This window comes from Otolemur garnettii, unplaced genomic scaffold, assembly GCF_000181295.1.
Source record: "Otolemur garnettii isolate 467f Iridium unplaced genomic scaffold, OtoGar3 scaffold00137, whole genome shotgun sequence".
Lineage (NCBI taxonomy): Eukaryota > Metazoa > Chordata > Mammalia > Primates > Galagidae > Otolemur > Otolemur garnettii.
In genome coordinates, this window is record NW_003852532.1 from 3,863,476 (window position 1) to 3,873,055 (window position 9,580).

The 9,580-nt window shown below is 34.0% G+C and overlaps 1 protein-coding gene across 3 annotated transcripts in view; it reads left to right on the forward strand.

Moving 5' to 3' along the window:
* Nucleotides 1–9,580, forward strand: part of RAP1GDS1 (Rap1 GTPase-GDP dissociation stimulator 1) — a 140,365-nt gene that overhangs the window by 80,841 nt on the left and 49,944 nt on the right. For 2 of the 3 annotated variants that reach the window (XM_012810563.2, XM_023518399.1), the window contains exon 5: nt 5,954–6,100. The exons of the other annotated variant lie outside the window; for it this stretch is intronic. In XM_012810563.2, the coding sequence (XP_012666017.1) occupies nt 5,954–6,100 (147 nt within the window). The remainder of the gene's footprint in view (nt 1–5,953; nt 6,101–9,580) is intronic. 3 annotated transcript variants of the gene reach the window in all.

Genomic DNA, 9,580 nt, shown 5'->3' on the forward strand with positions numbered 1-9,580 from the left:
TTTTTTTTTTTAAGATAGAAGGGTCTTTAGAAGTCATCTAATCCATATTTTACAGATTAAAGAAACTGAAACCTGAAAGGTCAAGTGATGTTTTAGGATTAACAGCTAAATTGGTGATAGCATTGATCTAAACACCAGGTCCCTGGTTCATTGACTCTGTGAGTACTATGGGAGGAAGTTATTACTGTTGTAAACTCAATAAATACATTTACCCTCCAATATGAATAGTAGCAGATTTTAGGAATATATTGTTTTTATTTACATTGAATTTTAACAGCTAATAAACCAACATTTTGTTTAATGTTATAAATCACAAGCAAATATTTACCTAATGGAAAGAAGATAGGTCAGAACCAAGTGATAAAATAATTTTCACATTTTCCCAAATAATATAAAAACTTCATTTTAAAATGTGTATATATAAACATGCTTAACCATATTCAAGTCTTTTTTTTAAAAAATTACTGGGGAACAAAATTTTTTGAGACATTTGTTTCATTTGGTTACATGGGTCATTTTTGAGACATTTGGTTACCTGGGTCACTTTTGTCATCCTTGAGTCAGGACTGTAAGTGTGCCCATCACCCAGATAGTGTTCACTGTACCCATCAGGTAGGTTTTTGCCCATCCTCTCCTACCCCCTCTCTCCTGGTTGATTTCCACTGAGTTTTAGTTCCCTCTGTGCACACATGTATTCATCAGTTAGTTCTGATTTAATAGTGAGTGTGTGTGGTGGTGGTTTTTTCATTCCTTAGGTATGTTACTTAGGGTAATGGTCTCCAGATCCATCTAAATTGTCACAGAAGGCATTAATTTCTCTTTTTTTATAGCTGAGTAATATTCTGTGGTATACATACACCACAATTCATTAATCAGTTCATAAATTGATGGGCATTTGGGTTAATTCCACATCTTTATAATTGTGTATTGTACTGTAATAAATATTCAAGTGCAAATGTCTTTTTGAAAAAAAAAGACTTCTTTTCCATTGGGTAAATACCCAGTAGTGGGAAGACTGGATCAAATAATAGGTCTACTTTTAGTTCTTTAAGGAATTTCCATACTGTTTTCCATAGAGGTTGTACTAATTTGCAGCCCCACCAACAGTGTGTAAGTGTTCCTTTCTCTCTGCATCCATGCTAGCATCTCTTATTTTTGTACTCGTTAGCAAAAGACATTTTAACTGTGGTAAGGTGATACCACACTGTGGTTTTAGTTTGCATTTCCCTAGTGATTATGACGTTGAGCATTTTTTCATGTATTTATCAGCCATTTGTCAGTTTTCTTTTGAAAAGCATCTGTTCTTGTCTTTTGCCCACTTTGTAATGGGGTTGTTTTTTTCTTGCTGATGCTTGAGTTCTTAACCATTACATAATACAAGGCTATAGTAACCAGAACAGCATGATATTGGCACAAAAATAGAGACATAGACCAATGACACAGGACAGAGAACCCAGACATAAAAGTGTCCACATACAGCCAACTGATTTTTGACAAAGCAGACGACAATATACACCAGGGAAAAGAAGCCCTTTTCAATAAATGGTGCTGGCAAAATTGGATAGACACATGCAGAAGAGTGAAACAGGATCCATATCACTCCTCACTCACAAAAATTAATTCAATATGGCAAAATACTTAAATGTAAGACATGAAACAGTAGAATTCTAGAAGAAAATGTAGGAAAAACTCTTCTAGATATCAGCGTAGGTAAAGAGTTTATGACTAAAACCCAAATAGCAACTGCAGCAATAACAAAAATATAAATGGGACTTGATTAAATTAAAAGACTTCTGTACTGCTAAGGAAATAATCAACAGAGCAAAGAGACAACCTACAGAATGGGCAAAAATATCCATAAACTATACCTCTGAAAAAGGAATAATAGCCATAATCAACAAAGAGTGTATTTTGATTCTTTATTCTTGATATTCTTTATATACAAGGGAATGTATGAAATATGAGGAAATAAGGGATGATTTGATTTGATCAGATACTTACACTTATTTTAGACCATGTGCTATTTTCCTTCAGGTCTTAGGTGCTCCTCCATCCCCCCCTTTTGGGTTTTATTATGTTTTAGTTTGTATAATATCAGTTGATCTATAAGTTCACTGAGTCTTTCTTTGGAATTATTTCTTAGAAGTAATTATCTTTGTCTTTCATTTCTAGCATTACTATTTAACTCTTGTAAGTCTCCATTTTTCTGCAAAACTCCAAATCTGTTCATGGCTGTTACTTTTCCCAGTAGATCCTTTAATATTTTAATCATATTTACAGAGTTCCTGCATGATAGTTTTAACATCTGAATCATAAACCTATTTATTTCGTTGTGTTAATTTATTCCTCTCTTTGAGAGTAGGTATCTCTTTTTTTAATGCACCTCTTAATTTTTTATTGAATGATAGACATTATGTGTATAAAAACAGTGGAAGTTGAGATGAACAGTATTTAATCTCTGGAAATGAACACACTTTTTAGCTATAAAAAGTGTAATGAGGGACCATTGAATTAGAATTCAGATTTCCCAAGTTCCAGTTCAGAATGCTGATACTTAATTATCATAATTTCTTTAAGGAAAATCTGAGTTGAAATACAAGAAAAAAAGAAGTGTGGTTTATAATTTATCTTAATTCACTAATCAGTGTTCTCTCTTAAGGTACATTCACAATAAAAATTATTTATATCAGTCTGCTTTCTCAACACCTTAGCTTTCATTTTGGCATTTGTATCTGTGTGCTGTATACCATCTTTAGATACGTAGATCACAGCTCTCACTGCAGTGTGTATGCAGCCCGGAAGTAGCCAGCATCAGTAGCTAACACTCACAGAGCGTTATGTGCAGGATGCTCTTTGCAGAAAACAGAGAGTGAGGCAGTGCGCTAACTCCTGGGACTTCAGAATGTTAAAGATAAACTTTTTATTTGCTAAAACTGCTTTGACAGCAAAAGAAAATTTATTCAACATTATCTCCATATAAGTACTTTTCTCATATTTCTCACTATTAAATTTTGATGAAATTAGATAAAAGCTTTTTACTAGTGTGATCAGTTCTTACTATTTATTCCTCTCATGTATTCATAATTTTCTGTGCTGCTATAGAATTATCACCAGGTCCTATGTCACAAAGGATTGTAAATTTTGAGGGAGAAGTCATTTTAGCAGGTGGATACCACAGAAACCAAAATCCTATTACTATGCAGATAATTAGAGGATGGGAGGAAAACTGATATAGATGTAGACCTAATTCACTATTTGTATTTGATAGGAGAAATTCTGAGAAGAAAAAGGTGATACTTAAGCCATGAATGTGGAAAGTAGCATGAAAATTAAAGATTTTTAAATTGTACAAAAGTAATATTTTGAAAAATTATATTTTTAGAAGTAATAGCTCAGGATGCCTCAAAAGTTGGATGTTCCTTATTATATAGAGAGAAGGGAACCTGAGGCTTTAAGGAAATTTGTGGACTTCCTAGTCCATAAGTGTGCCCTTTTGACTGAGTCCAAATGTTACATAACAAATCCTTTGAAACCAATATATAAACAACTGCAGGACCTGCATGAAAGAAAAAAACACAAGTTAGTCTAGCAAGGAGAAGGAGAGAGGAGGACTAGCGGAGGGGTAGGAGGAAATGTGATTGGCAGGATCTCACCTAATGTTCACAATGTGAGGGTGTTCAGCATACCCCTTCCTCCCGCCCCCCCCATGATGGGCTCAACTGCAATTTGAACTTTACCTTAGAAATGAACAGTTGGCCAGGCGTGGTGGCTCATGCCTGTAATCCTAGCACTTGGGAGGCCTAGGCAGGTGGATTGCCTGAGCTCACAGGTTTAAGACCAGCCTAACCCAGAGAAAGACCTCATCTCTAAAAATAGGCGTAGTTGGAGGTACCTATAGTCTTGCTACTTGGGATGCTAAAACAAGGAGCTTAAAAGTTTGAGGGTGCAATGAGCTATGATGCCATGGCACTCTACCAAGGGTAACCAAGTAAGACTGTCTCCAAAAAAAACAAGAAATGAAAACAATGTAACCTAAACATTTGTACTCTCATATTAATCTGAAATAAAAATAAATGAAGAAAAAAATGAGAATATATAAAGGTGGGGTGTGGCAAAGTAAGTTGAAGCTTCTCTTACCTCTTTTGGTGCTTAAAAAAGAACAGTCTTGAAATCAGAATTCCGTAGGTTCCCCACCTCCTAGTTTCCTATTACATGAAATTAAGACTCAGTTTTACTTTTCTCTAAAGTTTCTTTTATGTCCTAACCATGTATGATTCATTTCTTGAAAGGCCATACTTATTCAGCAGTCAGAATCAAGTACTGAGTTTTGCTATTTAGTGATGGGATAAACCTTCAATTCATATTATTGAAGGTCTGAACATTTAGATTTGTAATCCTAATGTTCAGTTTTTTGAGTCGTCGTCTCATTGTCCACATACAAATTGCTCAATAATTTAGATAATTTACATTTATATTAGAAAATAAAAATTTGGAAACTAGCTTTTTAAATGAGATTTGACTAAAGTTCTCAGCTAATTCATCTGACTAGTTGCCCTGGTAGTACAAGAATTATCTGTGATCTAATTAGCTGATAAGCATTGGGTCCTGTTCTGTAACTATATAACAATACAATTAAATTAAGTGGACATTGTGAAACTAACTGGAAGAAAACTATCTCGTTTCAGTTTAGTATGGACTTTCTTACTATTTTTTTCATTGTGAAGCTAGTATTTCTGGCCCTGCGATATAACTTGTGTATGGGTTTGTATACCATATGAAATGATGTATTTTAAATTGCATGAGTCTGATTTAGCAAAAATTAAAAAGATATGACCTCACTTTGTCCTTTTATTAGGAAAATGAAAATCTTTCATTTACTAACTTGATAGCTATAATTCCCTTGTGAGTCACTTATTTTACTGATCCTTTGTTATGCTTCTGTAGCTGAACTGTTCAATATGGTAGTCAGTAGCTCAATTTGGCTATTTAGCAACTGATAACGTGGCTAGTCTGAATTGAGATGTAACTAACTATGAGGATAAACATACATTTAATTGAGTTTTGAAGACATGAATAAGTGAATGTAAAATATGTCATTAGTAATTTATACACTGATTGCATATTGGAATATCTTAGATATATTGGATTAAATGTTACTAAAATGAATTTTTCATTTGTTTTTACTTTTTTATGGGGCTACTAATAAATTACACATGGGGCTCATTTTTTGTGGTTCTCACTTTTTTTATTGGAAAACTTGTTCTAGAGGCTATATTTTATAAGGAAGTCAGATTTAGAAAGACAAATATTCTTCTGTCTCTTTCCATTCCTATGTTTAAAGGTTAGAAAGTATTGCAAAGGTATTTATTTATGTTTCAACAGTTAAATAACATCAGTTCTATGCTGTGTAGATGAACGTGTAATGGAAGGTATGTTTGACCATTGTCTGTAGTCAGTATTGAAATACACTGGCAAAGCATTGGGGAATAAGGAAAATACTTTCATCTAAAACAGATGGTTTGATTTTCTGTGATAAAAGCTGACTTGGAAAATTACTGATAGAAAGGTAGTGATCTTTCAACCTGAGAAACGAAATCTTATACCAACAGAATATCACTTGGTCTGTGTTTTTCTTCTTACACAGAATTGTCACTTGTTAAAGAGGGGGTGAAATGTTTTACATCATAAGCTCCTAGGACACAAGAAGTTCTTTAAACTCCTTTATGATGCCAGTGAGGAGAATCTTTTTTCCACTTAAAAGTGATTGTCTCTTTTCCCCATCCCACTTTCATTTCCATGTTTGTTTTGTTTTTCCAAAAAGACATATTTAATGCCCTGCTTAGGTTTATTTTTTACTTACTAAATAAGGAATAACACTGTTATGTTTTATATTTGGAATTATAAGGTACCTTTCTTTTTTCTTTTATTTTTAATTTAACTCTTTGTTTTACAGATGAGGGCAGAAGTGCAGTTGACCAAGCAGGTGGTGCACAGATTGTAGTTGACCATTTAAGGTCACTGTGCAGTATAACAGATCCCGCCAATGAGAAGCTCTTGACTGTCTTTTGTGGCATGCTGATGAACTATAGCAATGAGAATGGTAAACAAAACTGAAAACTTGCTTTATCTCTGGGGGAAAAATTAAAAATTATCTTTACTATAGTGCAAAACAAAAAATATTTGAAAATTGATAAATGAATTCGTAAGTGAAATATAAAAGTGGCCAACATTAAATTACTGTTTCAGAAATACAAAATGACTAATTTACTAAATGGGACTAGTTTTTGAAAGGTTGCCCATGTTAGTACTAAAACAACAACTAAAAAAAACCCAGGCCGGGCTCAGTGGCTCACACTTGTAATCCTAAACACTCTGGAAAGCCAAGTTGGGAAGATTGCTTGAGCTTAGGAGTTCGAGACCAGCCTGAGCAAGAGAGCAAGACCCCTGTCTCTTTAATAGAAAAATTAGCTGGGTGTTGTGGCAGGCACCTATAGTCCCAGATACTGAGGAGTCTGAGGCGGGAGGATTGCTTGAACCCAGTAATTTGAGGTTGCTATGAGCTAGGCTGACACTGTGGCACTCTGGCCTGAGCAACAGAGCAAAACTCCCCACCGCCCCTATAAAAAACCAACTCCATGGTATGCTGGTATGGTTTAAGCATTTTTGCTGTTCACATTTTAAAAGTAAACAGTATTAAGATATTTTTATAATAATTATATTAATACTAGGAGTAGTTTGAAAACTTGAACTGTTTGAACACTTTTATATCAATAAAATTGTTTTTAGATACTAGACTTACTTGGAAGAATTTTTTAAAACCCCTTAATAAAATCTGGCTTTAGAAATGTGTACTTTAAAGCAACTGCAGATATCTCATTCTAGAAATTTAATAAATTCTTGTAAATAGTGGTTTCTTTTCTCTGTAAAACATTTTTAGAACCAAGAAATAACTGACATGTCAGAAATTTTCAGATAGCCTATATGGTTGCTAATTAAATTAATATAAATGAGTGATATTAAAGCTTCACAGTACTTTATAAAATCACAAAGTATTATCAGTTTACTATCTTATATAAATCATTGTATGAATCAGACACTCAAAATTCTGGTACATAACAAAATCTTTCTATGGTTTGTTTTATAATAGCATTTTAAGTTACAGTCTTTCAACGGAGACATTTCTATATAAGAACATGAAGTATTATTCTTTTCTTTCACATGCTCTAAAAAAACATGGTCCTTTTAACATATTATTACTTAGTTTTACTTTTGGTAATTGTGGGTCCAAAGAAATAGTCTCAATAATTTCAAAAAATAAAAGAAAAAAAGATAAACCTTGACAGCAAATGGCTACTAATAGATGGCTACATTTCACCCTCGATGCTAGTGGCTACTGCAAATAATGGGGACTGCAGCAAATTACAGACCCCTTGTCCCAGTGAAAGTGGGGAGCCACTACTCTTTTCTAGACAGCTGTTGCTATATGGCAATTTGGCTAAATACTGCTGAATCTTTATATTTGGGGAAGGAGGAAGGCAAAAATCTAGCTTTTTATGTGATATCTAATATATATGGATTATTTTTGCTTTTTTTTAACAGTGTAGAACGTAAATGGGAAGTGTCTTCAGGTCTCATCCTGTCCAAGGGCCACCAGTTTTAAACCTCTGGCTTAAAATTATCTGTAATAATAAAAGTGTTTAATAATCAGATGACTTACCTGTCAAACTTGAGCTAATAGAGTCAATTTTATTTTTCTTCCCCTCTATGGAATCATCTTTGAAGAAAATAGGAGAAACAGCATAGAGTCTGGGTAATCTAAAAAAATGAACAACTAGTTCCTAAATAATTGAAATTTGACCATAATACACAGGTATCTGCATTGCATTAAGAGATTGTTGTGCCAGGTATGGTACTTTAGATTGCTTGAGGCCAGGAGTTTGGGACCAGCCTGAGCAAAAGTGAGACCCAGTCTCTACAAAAAATTAGAAAAAATTAGCCAGGCATGGTGGTCCATATCTATAGTCCCGGCTACTTGGGAAGCTGAGGCAAGAGGATTGCTTGCATCTAGGAGTTTGAGGTTGCACTGGGCTAGCCCAGGTGATAGAATGAGAGACCCTGTCTCAACAAAAAATTAAAAAAAGAAAAAAAAAAACACCTTAATTTAGGCTAGAACATTTGAGAAAGTAGGAAAAGTGCAAAATGGAAGAATGTTTTAGACAGGTAAATTCCTCGTGAAGTTACGATAGCAGCTTTGAATATAATAGAATTAATCTTCTTATACATCTAAACTAGTTGTTAGTTCTTTGAGGGAGAGGTTCAGAAGTCTGTATAAAAATGAATCAAATGGCAAAATTGTCTTTAAAAGCATCACTAATTCTAGTTCAAACCAGGCAGCAATTGAGCCCTGTTGTAATAATAGATACCACAGCGTGTGGAGACGTGTACTGAGAATACATTGATTAACAACGTGCAGAATGCACAGTCTACATGCATAATAAATGTTTAAAAGTAAGCTTTTTTCTAGTGTTCACATATTCCCGGGAAATAACTTAGATATTTCGGTAAGTTATATTAACTTTTCTCAGAGTATTTTCGGACAGTTGGCCTGTTTGTTACATTATTTCAAAAGCTGCAATTTGAATGTAGTTTTCAAAACTTAGGGGTTAAATTAATCTTTGTGTTTTTAAGGAACAAATGCTAAATTGTCAACTCTCCTCGTCTTTCTTCTGCTTCCTTTTTATTTTGTCTGTCATGACCATCACAGTTTGTGAAGTGATCCTTTTTCTTCTTAATGTGCTTTAACTTAAATGTTATTTGTTTGGCATAATTACTAAGCACTTTTATTGTTGTGTTAATTACTTTTTTCTTGATAATTTGTATTGAAAGACTTAAATACTAGATCTTCTTTACTGACTTTAGAGTATTGATCCTGTCCACCTAGATGAGTCAGTGAGATAAAAAAAAAAAAAAATAGCTTTCTGATACTCAAGAGACATTTTGAGGGGTAGAGACGGGGTCTTGCTATATTGCCCAGGCTGGTCACTGTCCTCCTGCCTTAGCCTAGGAGGCGCTTGTTATTAGCACTGATATATGAAGTTTCTTTTTATGTGTATTTTCTATTGAATTTTAGTACACAACTAAACTCTGCCCTTAAACCTAATAATTTAAGCCTTATCCATAGTTAGGGAATTTTCTTTACTTTTGTAGATAAAAATTTTTAAATATTTTTTAAATATGCAAATAAAGACTGAAAGTGGTCACAGGACTCTAGAAGAGAATACTTTGAAATTGTTCATTAGTCCTAAGAGTAGATTGATACCAGATTGAAATTTAGGATAACTTGATTTGAATGCTTCTGAGTTCATATAGTGAAACTCTGAGCATATCCAATTTTTAAATCCATTAAACAGGGAATAAAACACATCTCCTAACCACATACAAGGCATACACTGTAAAAATACTTACTCAGTAAAGACTTTTCTTGGCTCGGCACCTATAGCTCAACCGGCTAAGGCGCCAGCCACGTACACCTAAGGTGGCGGGTTCGAATCCCCAGCCCGCACCCACCAAACAACAATGA